At 38.9% G+C, this 18,069-nt stretch overlaps 2 protein-coding genes across 2 annotated transcripts in view; one reads left to right on the plus strand and one right to left on the minus strand.

Annotated features, from left to right (window-relative positions):
• MURC (muscle-related coiled-coil protein) overlaps window positions 1–2,348 on the plus strand; it is a 14,027-nt gene extending 11,679 nt beyond the window's left edge. Inside the window, exon 2 of the mRNA XM_009074494.1 lies at window positions 1,689–2,348. Coding sequence (XP_009072742.1) covers window positions 1,689–2,348 — 660 coding nt within the window. The remainder of the gene's footprint in view (window positions 1–1,688) is intronic.
• Window positions 2,349–6,326: 3,978 nt separating this feature from the next.
• Window positions 6,327–18,069, minus strand: part of LOC103802057 (dynein heavy chain 5, axonemal-like) — a 158,752-nt gene continuing 147,009 nt past the window's right edge. The window contains exons 74-76 of the mRNA XM_009074495.1: window positions 12,934–13,142; window positions 7,868–8,089; window positions 6,327–6,545 (exon numbers count right to left, since the gene is read on the minus strand). Of these exons, the coding sequence (XP_009072743.1) occupies window positions 6,327–6,545; window positions 7,868–8,089; window positions 12,934–13,142 (650 nt within the window). The remainder of the gene's footprint in view (window positions 6,546–7,867; window positions 8,090–12,933; window positions 13,143–18,069) is intronic.

The raw sequence follows: 18,069 nt of genomic DNA on the forward strand, positions 1-18,069 counted from the left end.
TATTCTGCTGCAATCAATGCAATGTAATTTGTCCCTATTTTTTCTAAGCATTAACAACTATTTTACTAGAGGGCTTTTAACGAAGCAAAGGCATGATGACAGACTCTTAAGTGGGCTTTATTTGTCAAATGGCTCAATATATGTTATTTTATGTGTTGTTAGTACTCTATAACATTAAACATGACTTGATACTATTGAGTAACTGTGAAAAATGACAGACATCTTTTTGGCTGGAAATAAGATCACAGCAAAATATTCAGTAAGCCTGACTTATTCTTCATGGGTTCACAAACTCTAGTATCTCTCCTGTTGTCTGCATTAAGTAAATAATACTAAGGGTAGAGTCCTGACACTGTCATGCCTCAGAAATCAGCTGAAGTAGTTAGTACTAATGGGAAACAGCTAAGAGAAGTTTTATACAGCTGGTGTGCTGGTCTGCAACCCAAAGGGCTGCTCCTCCTGGGAGAAGAGCACATGCACATGCACATAAACAGCTGGCATACATCTCATACACCTCCTACAAGTTACAATTTTTCTACTATGCATATGCTAGTACTTCTAGACAGAAGTAACTGAGTGACACTGAGCCACAAATTTGTGTTGTCCATGCAGACAGCAGCCTTCAGATCAGGGAAATAACTTTCTTAGGAGATTCTCCTAGTTCAGATAAATCCTTCCATTGCCATAAGCTTTTTTTCTCTTTGTTTTATTTGCATGTCCATAACCCCTAAGTGATTCTTGATAAATGTTTATTGTGGACAGTTTAGGAAATCCTTTGTGTCTTTGGGCTTTGAGCTTTGTGCAGTTTTTCTTAGGAGACGCTGCATAACTCCTAGTGCTAAGATAACTAGGACAGTCACCATTTCCAAGGATGCAGTTAATACACATCAAATGTGTAATATAAATAGGTAATTCTTCATGCTCATACAGGCCACCAAACTCACCACAGGAGACAGAGGTGCTTGCTCAGGGTTATTCATATGTTTTCAGATAGAACAAATCAAGTTCGCCTCGCAATGATCCAGGTGCTGAGTGAATTGTATAGAACTGGGTTTACTGAATGGCATCTCATTCCTTTACTGACTTTGTCCCCTTGTGGAGCCAGCATGTGTACATTAATATGCTGGGGTTCACCCCCTTCTAGGCAGCAGCAGAAATGTTTGCTAAGTTCCAAATAGTCAAAAATGTATAATTGTCTTAGTGACAGTAGAGGACTGAAGCTGCTGGTGTCATTGAGGCACTTGCTTGGAGAGCATACAGCAGACACAAGCACAAGAGCCCTTTTTGTCTATAGAGTGTCTGCTGTTGTTGGTGAGGAATAATGGACCTAGGTCTGATCTCAGAGAGGCAGACTATCTCCAAAAAAAAAAAAAAAGAGCTAGAAGTCTGCTCTGAAAACCGTTAGAGGCCAGTACTCATAGGACCATTGCATTCATTAATTTCAGGTAGAACCAAACTGAAAAGAAATCTTTAATCAGGCATATAATGTCTTTACAAAACTTGGCAAAGGTTTCTTTTGCCACTTGTATTCTGCATAGATCAAGTACTATGGTCCAAGCCTGCCTCACTTTGTTACAATATTATGTTTTAGTTAGCACTAATTAACTGCAAGCCGACAAAAAATTGTTTGAATCACCATGCTTTTGAAATACACTTGCTGGAATATGACTCTGTGCTTTCATTCACAGAAGGAAACTGAGTGTCCTTCATCTCTCTCTGTTATCAAAGAGATGACAGCAGGTGAAACTCTAGAGGATGATTTCTTCCCACCTGATGATCTGTCTTCTGATGAAGAATATTATATTGAAGAAAGCAAAGCAACCAAGTTCAAGAAATCAGGCATGAGGCGCATTGATGATATAAAAAATGCATTTTCAAGGGAAAATATCAAAAAGACAAGACAAAATTTTGGCAAGAGGGTAAACAGGCTTCAAACTAGAATAGTGACCCCTGAGAGGAGAGAGAGGATCAGGCAGTCAGGAGAAAGACTGAAACAATCTGGGATAAGGTTCAAGAAAAGCATTTCTCAAGCTGCCCCAACAAGGGAGACATTCAAGATCCATAAAAAAAATAAAGAACGAACAGGAGCTGAAGGTCAGGAGGGGGTCCAGGAAGCTGGTGTACACATTGCCTCTGAGCTCACAGCAGCAGAGCCCTTCACTGAAGAAATCTCTTACACAGAAGTGATCACTAAGGTAAAGAAAGACAAGAATAGTGCAACAAAAGATGCTTCCCAGTCAACTGAAATAGGAGTGACAATCCCAGAAGCTGTTCTTAAGCAGGAAGGAAAAGAAGGAGGAAAAGGTGATGATGACTTCCCTTTGCTAGACTTAAAGCAATCAGCATAAGGTATCAGTGAGCAAACACACCATACTGTCCTTGCTGAACAAGAGAGAACCCAGTGTGTACTCACTCTGCTTTAGGAAAATGTGTGAATTTGTGTTATACCACAAAACTTGTTGGTGTTGTTCTATCATTTACACAGATATCTGTAGTGTTGTCTTCCTGACAAAAGTCAAGCCATGCAAGTGGAACGAAGGGGCTCCCGCTCTGCCTCGGCGTGTGCCGATAGCCATCATTAACCCAAATGGAACTCGCAATGTCAAAGGGAGATGGAAATCTGCTGCATTGTCAAGATTGATTTAGCAGTCACTTCACAGCCTAATCACTCTCATCATTTTATGCACAACAGTATAAAATTTATTTCCATTATCTTATAGCAACTCATCTAATCAGAAAACAGTAAAAAAGCTATTACTTCATATTAGCAAAAGGAAGAACTATGGAAAATGTGGTTTAGCTATACAAATATTATAATTTAAGGGCCCTCACAGAAGCAGTGGGAAGAGGATATTCCTACTTTATCTAAGATGGAACAAAATGTGGCAGGAATGATAGCGTTTTGAGTCAATTACATTTTTTTCTCAGTGGAAAAGAGAAGCTTCTGAAATTACTCCAGGTTATTACCAGAGTTCTGGAACAGGAAGGTTTGATGCAAACAAGCAATGCATTTTCTGCACTTATGGAATAAGAATGAAAAAGAAGAAAACACAGTAAATATGGAGTAGCAGAAGGAAAAGAGAATGAGGTACCATATTCATGTTTTGGAAAGATGAGATTGTGAGAAAGGCAACGGTATGAAGTAGTGAAAGAGGAGTAAGATTAATGCATGGATTCTGGATAAATAGAGAGGAAAAAATAGAATATTGTGACTGAAGTTGCCTTGAGATCTTTTAAAAAATTATTATTCTATACAGAGGATCATAGGGCTTATGTACATAACTGACTAACAAGGGAATTGTTTTGCTTTTCATTCTCTGTGCTTTCTCTGAACTTCACTGCAATTAAAATCTATTCTACAAAGTCACAGACATACAGGGCCAATCCATAACCCAATTCTTTTTTTCCCATCGTCATCATTATTGCCCAGCCACAGCCTCAGGGATTATGAGACAGACACCCTTTGGAGTATGGAATGCTGTTTATTTGCAACACTAGGGATCCAGTGCCCTGACATCAGATCTGTTTGTAAACATGACTGCTACACTGACATGGGGTGCAGAACTGTATTGCTCTCTTCATTCTTAAATGGAGTTGCCTTCAAAACACTTATGGAAAGCAATGTTAGTCATTACTATCTGTGTGAAACTTGTACAATATTGCCAAAATCTCTATGATTGTATTTAATACCTTGGATTCATTTTAACAGCAGAGCATAACTTGGTTATCTATATACATTGTTTGAGGACTCCCAACTAATTGTTAATCTATAATTTAAATATAATTACTTTTATTTCAAATATTCTGCCTGCCAGTTCTTTCATTTAGTCTGGTGTACATCCCATTTGAAGTGAAGCAGCTTTAGCAATGGTAACTAGGGAACGCTGGTTGGGGAGGGTCAGTGTTATACTACGTCGGTGCCATTTCAAATCAAATTAATGTTGTCAGATTGGGAGCAGCAAGTCCACTGAATGGAAGGGCAGGAGAGGGAGACAGGGATGGGAAGACATTTCTTTCAACAGCAAATTGTACATCTCCACTCTACTGTAATTATGCAAAAATTTTAAAAAAAGGTTTGCTTATAGGATAGATTGGAGATTTTGTTTGGGGGGTTTTTTTACTAGTTATAGGAGGTCTTTCTGGAACCAGGCGACTCTGTATTCTTCTTCCAGTTCCATATAAAACTGTAGCTATCTTCAGTGAAATACTGTATGATTTGTCTGGTTCTTCTGTAATATGGCCTGCATTCTGTTCTGCAAGGTCTGACATTTTCCTAAACTGACAAACAGGGTTTAGTTATTGAAATGAAAATGTCAAAGTTCAAATAAGCTATTCCTTTTCATTTTTGTACAGCAGAACACTAAGTGCTAGAACATAATTGCCTATAAATTTTGTTTATATGGCATTTAATTTTCTCATTTTACTTGATGAAGAAAGAAAGTGATGCAGTTTCCATGGAGCTTATCATGCAGCACCACATATAACCTCTATCAAATATATATATATTTTAATGTTTAATTCTAACCTCAATTGTTCAGAGGATGATTTGTTTCCATATCAAGTAGTGAATTCTTCAGATGTGCAAAGTATTTCAATGTACATTCTTCATTTTTCATTATTTTCATTGTTACTGGTCGGAATCTTACATGTGCCAAGAAACCAAAGTTAATTTACTCCATATCCCCTCATACAGGTAGGGGATGGGGAGAACACTATGGTTTGCAACCTCAATTTCTATATAACAGCACAGCCTTTTCCTGCTTGAAGTCTCTCCTATCTTTTTCGTAATTTCCAAAATCAATGATCCTGAAGCCAAATCCTTCAGCCTTCTGAGAAACAAAATTCTCAATGAAATTAGTTGCTGTACAGCTGTACTGCAGGGAGGCCTGGTGTATATTTTTTGAACAGTTGGTTTCACTTGGAAAGATAATCTTGCCAGCACTGTTGTTCCTGGCTCAGTGGAACCAAGGGACCCTGTCCCTGTCTGCTCTGTTTTCCAAGAAGAAAGCTGGCACTTTCTGCTTAGATGTGGGCGGGAGTGTGAATATCAAACTTCCTCACAGAAAGAACACTGTAATTGCTAACTGCAGCATAAAACTGGTTATGGGAAGGGATGGAGTACTTTCTTAGACAACAGCTAAAAAGAAACTGAAGTGTTTATACAAAAGTTGAAAGTGTTTACAAGGAGAGGAAAAAAAATAACGAAGACTTGACTGCAAGTCCTTCTTTCATAACATGCAAGGGCAATGTCTTTTGCTTTGAATTTGTGCTGGTGAAAAAAGCCAAACAAGTTTTCTGCCAATGGCTGTCTGTCTAATAAAAGAGAAGCAGCAATCACCCTTCAGTTACAGGGTAGACAGCAATGGTGGTAACACAAAAATACCTTCAGCCATTTCAGGTGAATCTACTCCCAGAAATGGTCTGTGTGTCATCTTTAGTTTTTTTACCTGAACGAATGCAAGATACAGAATAAAAAGCAGTTAAGAGGTTTGAGTTTGCAGGATTCAGGCACTAATGCCAATGGAATGAATACTAATAGAGACAAATATGTTCAGAGGTGTTTGCTCTGAGAAAAGTTTCGAAACATTTTTCTTGCTAATAATGGGGCGGGGTGCACACATTCCTTATCAGGGCATATAGGCTTAGAAATGAGTTAATATGTGCAAAGGCCACTACTTGTGCAAATATAAACATGCCTATTTGTATGACTTCTATGATTGTTTGCATAAACAGGTGGCTGTTCAAGAAAATGGTAGCATCCATTAGTAAAACCACCCAGTAAGTTTACAAATGCAAAATGAAAGGAACTGTGCATTGGAATATATGCAAATAAACATGAAGTTTTACCATCTGTTTAATTCACTTGTCATTACAGTTTTAATAATGCTATGGATGATAAGTTTTTACTGCAAAGTTGAATTAAAAAATAATTATATTATGAAAAAGGCTTGTACTAAGAAGAAAGATAACAGCTACAAAAGAATCACCATAAATGTTAGTTGATAGCTGTCACTATCATAAGCACTTTCTTTCATAGTGATTCCATTATGAGCAAGTTAGTTGATTATATTCTCACATGCTTTATAACAGTTGCCAAACTTTACACCTGCAACTGTTTTCCCTCTGTTATTCCCAGGTTAAATAAATTTAGTATTTTTTCTGTGAACAGAGTAAACTGATCTATGTGCAATCAACATAATCTCTATACATCAGTTGCAAATTCCCACACCCCTGTGAGAAGGGAGCCACCACTTTGACAATAACAACCCAAGCCCTACTGGCTGCAGCTTAATCTTACTAGGTGGTTCTTTTTTTAACAGCTATCCTTATTTTGAACTGCAGAGCAGTGCAACCCCCCTTAAAGTCCAATGATCAGGATTCTGCACTGTTTTCAGATACAAAGAGAAAATGTATGTCAGATCTGTTCTCCGAGGCTTTTTGTAGACAGGGCAGGAGTACACATTTCCTTGTTGCTTCTTTGGGTCGTGTAGTGCTGCTGTGCTAACAGCATAGACGTGGACCACAGGAAGACTTGTGAACAGCACCTGAGAATGTTAAAAGAGACACAGGTCTCAGCATTAGAGAAGCAGGACAGGGTATCTGAATTCTACGCTACAACTAGATTCAGTGATGGCCTTCAGCAAAAGCACCAGCACTTCAGGCAGAGGACCATGTGAGAACACTGGTCCTACACTCACTACTGTATTGACCCTAACTTTAAGCCCATAGCAGCTCAGGGACAACAGATAGCAGGAAGCCTGAAAGGAAAAGAAAGCAGCAGAAACCTGGAACACTGCATGCCATGGAAGTCAATAGAAAATGATAGGGTGGATCTAGGAGGGAGAGCAACCACTGTCTTTTTTTTCCCCATCCTTTGTCCCTTTGGCTTATGTTTCCCGTTCTTTCCCCACCTCCTGTTTCCTGGATGGCAGGACTGGAGCTATGAAGGCCAAGCTGCATTTAGCTAGCCTCCTTGTGATCTCTGCACTGCTGACAGTGGAACTTCTAAGATCCAAGGTGCCTCTTGCGTGTTTATCCAGGCTAGATCCCCTCAGGTCTTCCAGCAATATAAAGTATTCATTGCCAGGGGAGAAAAAAGACTCAAATCCAAAACCAACATGGAATCTCGCTGAACACTCCAGAGTACTAGAGTAAACTATGCATTTGAAGGTGTCTTTTGACAGACCAGCAACCCAAGTTACAGGTGGCAAGGTTTGGTTTCGAAACCAGAAGTGTTCTACCTATGGAGAGGAATCTCCTCAATTCCAATTCCAGGACAGTTAGCATTGGTTTGTAAAAAGCGTACCAGTGCAGGCAATGTCAGTTTTCTCTGAACAGTGACCACAGTATCTAATCATTACTCCACAGCTAGATTTTTAAATCTGCTTAGTCACATCAGCAAAATGTAACTTCATGCATGGACAACTGAGCATAAGCCCAGAACTAATACTCTTCCTCCTATTAAAAAACAAACACCAGGGATTTCTAGTCAACCGAAAAGTGACCTTCATAGCAAACCCAGTCCAGGGCTTTGGCAGTTTTGATAGGGTCCCACTTGGTCAGTCAAAAGAAGACTGACTATGGGTTGCACTGTTTTATTCAAACGTTACTGTGCTTCTAGGCCCCCTGAAGCCAAGAAGCCCAGCATCTGGTCTGCTCTAGTGCAATGCATCCTAAATTCACTTTCTGACAGAAGTCTTTTTGTTCCCTTCTGGTGCGTAAACAATGTCCTCTTCCCAGCCCAGCTAGTGTTTCACCTTCTTAAAACCTGTTGTGAAACCACTGCTGCAGGCTCTTAACATGCTTCCTGGTGTTCTCTCAGCACACTGTATTATGCCACAGTCAGTCATGCTCACGTAATCCTTACCTTTGATGCTGCCTCAATCAGTTTACTGTTTCTGCGGTCCCAACCTGCCCCTTCGAGGTAAAGGCCGTATATGTAAACTCCACCAACATCAGCAGGAGGAGGGCCAACAACATCTTCTTTCATCATCTTGGTCACTTCATTGTGTAAAATAACACTGTCGAGTGCCCACCCTTTTGCTAAATTCATGCGAGTTGTCTCTTGCCTCATAGCTGTTAGGAATCCCTAAGGAGACATAGAGGAATAGGACATAGAGGGTCTAAAAAAAAGGCTTGAATTTAAGTTTCCAACTTTTTTTTTGCTGTGACATCAGCTCTATAAAACCACATCCCACGGAGTCTCATGTACGTGTTAATTCAGTAGTGTAAATCCAATGCTTTCCTACACTTTCTCAGTGCCATGCATTCTTACATAACTGGTGTGCATGTGTTGGTGCTAAGAAGCCATCAAGTTGGCTTACTTAAAATATCAGAAGCCGCCTATATAACTCACTTCACCTCTCATGCCTATTTTACAACCAGCCTGATGAAGAGAAGTTTACAAGGCTGCCAGATTCATGTGTTTTGAGACACCAAATTACCAAAGACAGGTAATTTCTAATTTCCTCTAACACTTTCCATATTACTCAACTTTTCTTAGACCAGCATTGTAAAAATGCTTTTCAGTCAACAATTAATGAAACATTTTACAGAACACAAAGGAATTACAAACTGGAATCATGCAATTAAATAGTGAGATACCTCTGACACTTTGCTCAGTGAAAAGTATTTATATACTACAATAGCACACTATTTTAGACAACAGAAAGATAAACCCAGAGCACTTCAGCAGCAGGGAATGAAACCAACCCTCTGTTCTAAAGAGCTACAATCTCATGATGTGATTATAAGCTATTAAAACAACCCAGGCTGAAGGTGCTGGTTAGCTTATCTGATACAGCTGTCCATGTGCACACAGTGCAGTACATGGGTAGTGCCTTAGCCCTTAGAGATGAGAGGGTAGACTCCTTTGCTCTTCCAGTGGTCATGTTGTAGATGTACATCTAATTTTATCCTATGGAAACCAATTTGTGTAGCCAGGAGATGAATGAATAAAACACAAAATTTAATATGGAAGTGCAATGAAAAGGACAACTAGGAAAGAAGAAGTTTCAGAACAGATTTCAGAACAGGGAAAGAAAGCATCTGGAGACAGAGAAGTGGGGATAGAGAGCCACACAGGGAACAAACAAAGGTGGGAATTATAGAGCCAACAGCACAGCTAGAAAGAAATCAGGAGCGATTAGGGTATTGAATAAAATTTTTATTTTTCTTCAGTATTCACAGTGCAGGATGCTCTGCTGAGCTACTGTTAGGGCCAAATGAACGTAAAGGAGTCAGATGTGGAAACATTAGCAAATAATCTACAGAATGCAGGGGCCATCTCTGGCTGCTAGGAATGGAGTGCTCGTTGCATGAGCTAAGCACTTTGTAGCCACACAATATCCTTTAAGTTATGAGAATGTGAGATGACTTTCATGAACTCAAATGTTTCTGCTAACTGACATTGGCTGCTTCTCATTAATATCATCCCAGAGACCCCAGGACAAGTGGTTTAAAGAGGTTTTGTGATAGCACAGATAATTGTAATTGCATTTGAAGTAGCTGAGAACTCTAGCATATAGCTAAGGGAGACAGGATTAAAGGCCAAGTTCTTCTATCAGAAATGCCATTAAATGAAAGCAGAATCCTCACAGTAATTTGTGGAATTTTAATTTTGTAGAAACATGCTAGAACCAATACTTTAAAATATATGACGTGTTCACTGCCAAAGGCCCCAGAGGGCCACTGGATCCCAGATAAACTGAAATATTAAAGCAAGAAGAGCCTGAAGAGGACAGAACCAAGAAACGACTGTATTAAGGGAATCAGTTCAAAGGCACCATGGAAACACTGAAATAAAAGTAAGCTCAGAGCTGTCAGTTGTCTTCAGGGATAAGGTTTAGATAGCAGATCATTCCTACAGAGATAGCAGGACCTATACACTGTCGACAGTGGGATTTGTAAAACTTATCTGCTCATTTGAATTAGTCCTAAACAGTGTTTAAAGACTACAGATGTGAGCTGGAGGCCCAGCTGTGTGTCCCAGAGCAGGTGAATGACACAACAAACAGCAAGACAGACTCGAGTGGCTTGAGGTGCCACTGTACAGCTGAGGGCTTGGCTCACGCCGAAACCCTCTGTCAGGGACATAATGGGCAATTTGTCATGACATTTATTTTGATTTCTGGTAGTCCTTGCTCGTTTTTGGTTTTGGTTTTGTTGGTTTTGTTGGTTGGTAGGTTGGGGTTTTTTTTGAGGGGTGGGATGGGGTGGTGGTGTTTGGTTGGTTGGTTAGTGGTTAGGGTTTTTTTGTGTGTGCTTTTTGCTGAATTTCTCCCTGGCCAGCTCCCTGAAGCCTGCTAAAGCTTTGTTCCTTTGCTTTCTAGCAACCCATGCAGACTAACTCTGAACCTTCTAGTGAAGGAGAAGGAGGAACCCATGGAAGCTGTGACAAGAAATACGGAAATCAGTTGTCTATTGCTTTCACAATCTTATTCTCTCCTGTACCTTACTTAGGAGGTTCATTGTTTGTCACTTACTTTGCAATTTCTACAGCGAGCAAATTATGGCAGGTTTGCCAGAATTAAGTGGGCACTGAGGAATGGAGGCATTGTACTTCATATTCTCATTAGTATTCACATTGTTTTGGCATCTAAGGGTTGTAGAAGTAGGCTGAGGATTCATTATGTTAAGTACTGCACAACCAGAAGGACAGTTTTGCCTCACAGTGCTTAAAAGCTATATATAGTACAAGTGACAGCAACTGGATACAGTGATGCAAACAAGGAAACAATAAAACAGTGTCAGCCACAACATGGAAATTGGAATGTAGAAATGAGATATGTCTAGTGTCAAGTTTTTTGAGGAAAAGATCCAGTAACATCAGATTAACTTCCAGGAGGAAAGAAAATTTGTGGCACTTCTTTTGTTCACCCCAGTTATGTTGGCCCAATGCAGACACACAGAGGGAATCCAGTTTCTTTTACACAGAAATCTGAGCCAGCCCTCGTTTGTATCACTAAAAATAAAGATTAACTTCTGTGAAATTACTGAATTTATCCTAGTGTATAAACAGTCCAAGAGAAGGCAGAGTCAGGTCCTATATTATTTTTTATTGCCAGAATGCCTCATTCTCCCAGTGCTATAAATCTCCTTTATGGTCTTGTGTTATCTGTGGCATTTATCCATCGACTATAAAGAAAACAGTGAGATCTGTGCAAATAGGGAAATTACTTAGGGGCTGCATTTCATCTCACAAATGCAAGAATTTTTCTGTCAGCTTCTCAGGTATTACTAATAAGCCATTAGAACTGCAGCACTAATACTTCATTACCTCAGCCTGTTTGAGAAGATGAAAATCAAATTTCTTAACATATAAAATACTGATTTTAAACACAAAATATGACTGTTAACAAAATAACAAAATAATAGTTAATTAAATGGAAACGGAGTTGGCTTAGGTGAATTTCCTTTAGAATGAGCTACTCCCACAGCTTGCTTGACAAAAAATTAAAACTACAACAATAGCCATTTGATTCTCAAGCTTGTGATTATCAGGACAAACAAATTTTTACATCTCTGCACACTATGTATTTAGGGACTTTTAGAACTAGGGGTTATGAAGTGTTTAATTTTTGTATATCTAGAGGCTTTCTCACTTACTATGGTCTATTAAATCACAATTTGTTCAGGGACATTTTACACTGATTATCTGGCAGCTCTTTTGAGAAATCCAGTTATATGGATCCAAAAAAATATAGGATGCCCAATTTGGGCTGGCAAAATTTCAGAACTGACACAACAAAAAAGCCAGCTAAAATGACCAGTACAAAAACTGTATTAAGCTCTTTCTCATCTGCAGTGCAAAAGCAAACACCAACAAAACCAAAAGCCTGTTAGGGTTGCATCCAGCCTCATCATTGCAAAAGTTATTTTGGAATATTTTCGAGAGCCTCTATCAGCGTGTTGCTATCAAACCAAGTATGGAAGCATAAACATTTTATTAAAACTCCTACTCCTCTCCCTCATACTTGGGAACCCTTTGCTCAGGAGTCCTTTGAGCACACTTCCAAGCTATAAAGTTGTATCAGCAGACAGCTGACATAGACAGGACAGATGATAGATGGATGTTTCCCCGCAGCAGTCCTTGGGAATATTTGTCACTGTTGCTTTCTCTATTCTAGGCAGCTGTTTCAGCTAGCTTTTGCATTGCTAACAAGTACTGAGATTAAAATAGATCTTTAAAATAGCTTTTTGCTAAGGCTTCACAGAAACCTGTTGGCTGGATACTCTCACAATGACTCATTTCCACAACTCACACTTCCCACAAACATCTGTGAATCATAAAAAGCTTTAATGAATGTCGATAGCTGTGCAAAGAAACTACACATCATCTAGGTATGTATACTTTACTTCTTTTAACTCTGCTCTCAGCTGTTCCCTTTTTTGTGTTTCATTTCATGCCAGGTTTTTATTTTAGATGGTGCAGACGAGAGGCTGTATTTTTTATGTGTCTCTGCAGACCATGTCTGGCACAATTCTGGAGTGGTATAAATAACAAGCCTTCCATTTCAAAGAAACTGATTTGCAAGGACTGAGAACCAAGTTCAAATCTCTTCTTCCTGTGTCAAAGTTCTGTAACTTACCTTGTTATGTACTCAAAGGGATTTTCATGCAATAAGTAAAAACAATATTACTGTAACAGAGGAGGTGAAAAAAGGAGGATTAAGTTGAAATGTGAAAACATGTACTTAGCCAATTTCCTCACTATAATTAAAGCAACCACAGGATGTATTTTGTTATTTAAGTAGCATTTTTTTCTAGCAACAATTTCTTCAATAGATGTTGAAGGCAATTTCTCCTATATTTATGCTAAAAACTGAATTTAGATTACACTTAATATAGTCAATATTAAATCAGTTTGAAGTTCTCTCAAGGTCTATTTTAACAGTTAGACAGAAGTTATAAAGGTCAATCTGGCAATCTTACCTGAGGATTAAAGAATCCTGTCATCCAGAACTGGTTTGGACGACCACCCTGCAGCCAGCTGCTGAACTGCTGGTTTCTTTCAAGAAGTTCAGTGAACCAAAATCCTAAAGTAGTTGACTCCCAGGAAATCCTAAACCACAGTTTGGGAATTCTAGCATCATACATATTGTCTAAAGCATCTTGCAATTCTTCTGACATAATTATAGTTCCTAGAAGATAAGTAAAACATTCAGAATGAACTTTCCCCTAGCTTGCAAAGGCAATTAAAACTTCCAAATGACATTCTGAGTCTAATAAACCCTCTTTTGTTGTGCCTTAATTGCACACCTGTAGCACTGAAGTCTTATCAGTGTGCAGTTAATTTGCTCAAAATTATAAGACTTGATTCAAAGCTAAGCAATAAGATAAATGATATTTCCTCTGTTGTTTTGATCAGAAATAAAGATATGTTTCTTAAACAACTCCTTCTCCCTCATACACATTATTTATATTCATTATATTCACAGCCTCTTTGGAATGCGATTAATCATTTAAACCATTTTTTTATATTTTAATGGTTCCTACATGCATGATCAATGATAAAGGTACACTGTGTAACTCATCTATATCCTAAGCATGTACTGACAGTGATTATATTCATGAAACTCACTATTATTAATGATAACTTTGTGCTTTTCCATTATCAAGATTCTCAATGGGAAAGCAGTAGGTAGAATAAAGCTAGAGGCAAGATTTATCTTTTTTTTTTGGCAGTGGCAGTGCATACTCACATATTCCATGCATAGTACTGCTCTCTCTACTAAAATCTTGGTATTTACTGACAGTGGTGACACTCACCACTCCATATGCTAGAAGTTCCTACATCCTATCAGTCTGTACTCTCAATAGTACTGAGATCTGGTACATGGCCATGCCTCAGGATGACTTCTCTGTTCCAGAAACTGGTTCTATTATGCTGTTACAGAAACTGGCCTGGCAGCCCCCACCATAATTAATGTTCATTTAATACCGATGTTTGATGTATCATCATACACACAGCTGCTGTAATTGCCACAGGGGTTACATGAGATACCAAACAGAATTAGGTGGCTTCCACCACAGAACATGAAAAGGACAGAGAAATGGTCCAGGTGACTGCAAACAAGAACTGCAGTGATCCAACCAAACACACCAGTAAGGAAATGTGGCCTGTAATAAGTAAGCATTTCAAATCCCTTCCTTCCGTTGAGATTGGCAGTGGCCCAGTTCAGGGGAAGGAGAAGAATATCCAGAAACCAAACACCAGCTTTTAATTTTGAAGAATACAGTGGCCAACCTAAACACTCATAGAACAGTTTGAGCAAATCTGGTACTTTCTACAGTATCTGCATGGCAAAAAAAGGCTTTAATTTCTTCTACCAGATAATCAGTGATCTGTTCCCATTTATATGCACCCTTTTTTGTGCAACAGATGCTACGAGAAAACCATCAATTTCTACAAAACTGTAAATATTAAAAATTACTGCCTATCCCACATTCTCTGTAATGGCCTTGCAGTCCAGCTCAGAATCATGCTTTGAGGTAGCTAAGAGTCTCTTATAACACAATTAATAAGCCTTCTCTTTGGCTATTAATCTTCTCTAACATATAATCTAGCGCACCAACATTTAGGATAGAAGCCACTTCATGTCATCTCCACTTTGCTTAGAAAAACTTAATGTTACACCATACATTTCATTCATCCCCTGGAGACAGAAAAAGTGGAGAAAAAAAATGAAGCAATGCACATTGGTTTCAACTTCAGACCCATTGAAGTGGAAACTTTGGAGCCACTGAAGCCACCATTTGAACTAAGAAAGAAAGAACCCTTTCTTCTCTTGTTCTTCCTTGTTTCCAGGCTGATACAGTCAACTTTCTCCTGCAACAAGTATTGTTGAGAGAGCCCCATTTTCTCCTCTACTTCTGGGCAGGCTGGAGCTTTTCAAATAGGGAGATACAACCTGTCTCTGCCCTGAAGCATTGTGAAATCCTTTAGGATGTCTGCCCGCTATGACTCAGAGCAGCTGTTGAGAATGCTAAGCCAGAGTGTTCTTGAGGATGAGGTATGTTCACAGCTCTGGCCTTGCCCATATAGCTGCATAAATATTCCTAGTGAGTGGGTGTCATCTCTGGCAGTAGGCATACAGTGCTTGAATTTCAGCACTAAATGACATCTGTGGGTGTTGGGATGCCTGCAGCTAAAATACTCTGATAAAAATAAAAATAATTTAAAAAATAGAATAATTGTCAGAAATTAAATCATTACCACAGGAGAAAAATAATTGCATCTTTCTGGAACAAGGTGATACAGGTGTTTGAAAAACTATGTTTGATAACTTGAATGAGTAGTACACTGCCATAGGCTTCTCATATTTAACTTCTGAGAAATTCAGAGCACAGTACTATATGAAGAGACAGAATGTCCTATGAACTTAACATGACAGGTTTGAATGTTCTATGAATCAGACAGGACAGCTGTTTATAACTTGGTTATTTGAGGGGTTACTTTGTGATATTCCCTTTCTTGAATGAAATAAAGCCCATCTGAAAATGACTGATAAAGGGTCAGGTCAGTTAAAGACAACAGGATATTTCCATGCTTCAAAAATAATATGTACTGTAACCATGCTCTTTGCACAGTATACACAGTTTGCAAATTAGGATTCCCCTTTTTCATTGCCTTAAATTTATACCTTCTCACCGCTAAATCACATCTAAATCTATCCAACTTCTGAGTAGTGAATAACCCAAATAAAGCTTATCAGTTCTAAGGATAACAGTTTTTATTGATAATTGAAGTAAATAATTCCTTTAAATTGATCTGGTTTTAGGTTGATTCATTCAATAGATATAATGCTTTGACTGGACTTCTTCAGGAGCTAGTATTATTTCATGGAGCTGTCCCTTTTCATTAGCATACCTCCCACAGGCTGAATCTGAATACTGTGGAGTTTGCAAAATTTGGATCTATGTTTTGAATTTGACATTGATGAAAGAGTTAAATAATTCCTTTAAATTGATCTGGTTTTAGGTTGATTCATTCAATAGATATAATGCTTTGACTGGACTTCTTCAGGAGCTAGTATTATTTCATGGAGCTGTCCCTTTTCATTAGCATACCTCCCACAGGCTGAATCTGAATACTGTGGAGTTTGCAAAATTTGGATCTATGTTTTGAATTTGACATTGATGAAAGAGTAGAGTAATCTCATTTAAAATATTAGATAAAGCAGGAACAAAGGAAGGGTTCCAAATTCCAGCATGAACCAAAAAAGCCTCAGTCCACTGACTGATTCACTTCCCACAGGCACAGATGTGAATCAAGAAAGACCAGAATAATTTATGCTGGATATAAATGAGATGAAAAGCTAATTTCTCCATCAAGTACAGTTTGCCGATAGCTGATACCATTATAATAAGATTGGAGACTACCTCTTGAGGAAAATACTTGCTAGACAATGAGTCTGTTAAGCTAGCACAGCACATCGGGAAAAAATCTCAGTGAAAGCATCAATCCATTATTGACTGTCACAGTTGCAAATACAGGAGCTTAAAGACCAGTTGTCCTCAGGATACCCAGCTCCTAGAGCTGGAATTTGGTGGTGGGGAGATGGTTGAAGCCCCCATAATCCAGTAGGAGGTGTTTGATGACTTTCTATGCCCTTGGGCCCTGATGAGATCCACCCCAGAGTAATGAGGGAACTGTCAAAAGAACTCACCAAACCACTTGCAATCACCTACCAGCAGTCCTGGATAACTGAAGAAGTTCTGTCTGACTGGAAATTAGCAAACATAACATCCATCTATAAAAAGGGTCAGAATGAGGATCCAGGGAACTACAGGCCTGCCAGCCTAACCTTGGTTCTGGGCAAGGTCATCACACGGCACATAGAGGGCAATGAGGAGATAAAGCCCAACCAACATAGATTTATGAAAGGAAGGTCCTACTTGACCAGCCTGCACTGGATCTGGTGCTGGAAGATATGGTTTAGGGTTTACAGGTTATAGCAAAGTGACAGATTAATGATCTTAAAAGTCTCTTTCAATCTTGATGATTCTATGATTCTTTTTCAGTCTTTAGTCCCCACTTACGTTTACCTTCCAAAAAACCAGCTTTGTTATTGAAGCAGTCACACCTTACCTCTATCACCTCTTCTTCACTGAATGTGTTAAAAGACCAACTTGCTTGTAACTTCATAAATTTCCCTCCCAAGCTAACTTGCCTGTGTTTTCTCCAAAGCATTTATTATCACACCCAAAGGTACATAGTATACAGACTACTAGGTAAAAACAGTAAAAGCTAATGTATATTGCCCTATACCTAAAACTTAATCTTTCTATTTTTCCCCAAGTATGGTTCTGCTAGCTCTGTGGCCACCATTGCTGTGCTGACAGAAGTCAACTTCTTTGCTTCAGGCAGTTCTTTGGGTATTTCCCTATTTCTTCACTTGCAGCACTTGAGCACTTCAGCATTTGGAGATGATTCCCAGGAAGATCTCAGAAACCTATTTAACTCCACCAATCCCAAGGCCCCAATAGTTTATCACCTTCTTTTGCTCCAGGTCTCCAGAACAGGAAGAGTAAATCAGGCAGTTGAGCCCTGCAATGCACAACAGTCTCCATTTTTTACTTGTAGACTGGTATTCTCTCCAGCTGTACCTAACCTTTGCCCCTGTTCTGTTCTCTGGGTTTTTTCGCACCTTCCTTTTCTGGTGTAGAATCCTCTGATTTAATTCTTCAAGTCAGGAGAGATGAAAGGCTTTGAGAAACTCGAGTAGCGTGAGATTTTTCACATAGAAGAGCACACAAATCCTAGATTCTCTTCAATAGCTAAATCCTTCAGTCAGTAAGAAAGGCAATTTGAAAGTAACCTTGCAAATTGTTCAGAAAATTTACCAGCTCCAGTACCAAATGCTCTTGGCTGCATCCACCAAAGGAATTAAAATAAAAATTTTAAAACAATAATTTGAAGATGAAAATCCATGCACAACTCTCAAAAGAAGTAAAGCAAATCACTGCCCTGAGGAAGAGTAATACAACAGGCAGATAAACTGTATTCTGCAGTTTGACCTTAATGTGCAATGTGTGTTTCTAAACCATCATGGCAAGCATATGTAA

This window comes from Acanthisitta chloris, unplaced genomic scaffold, assembly GCF_000695815.1.
Source record: "Acanthisitta chloris isolate BGI_N310 unplaced genomic scaffold, ASM69581v1 scaffold8785, whole genome shotgun sequence".
Lineage (NCBI taxonomy): Eukaryota > Metazoa > Chordata > Aves > Passeriformes > Acanthisittidae > Acanthisitta > Acanthisitta chloris.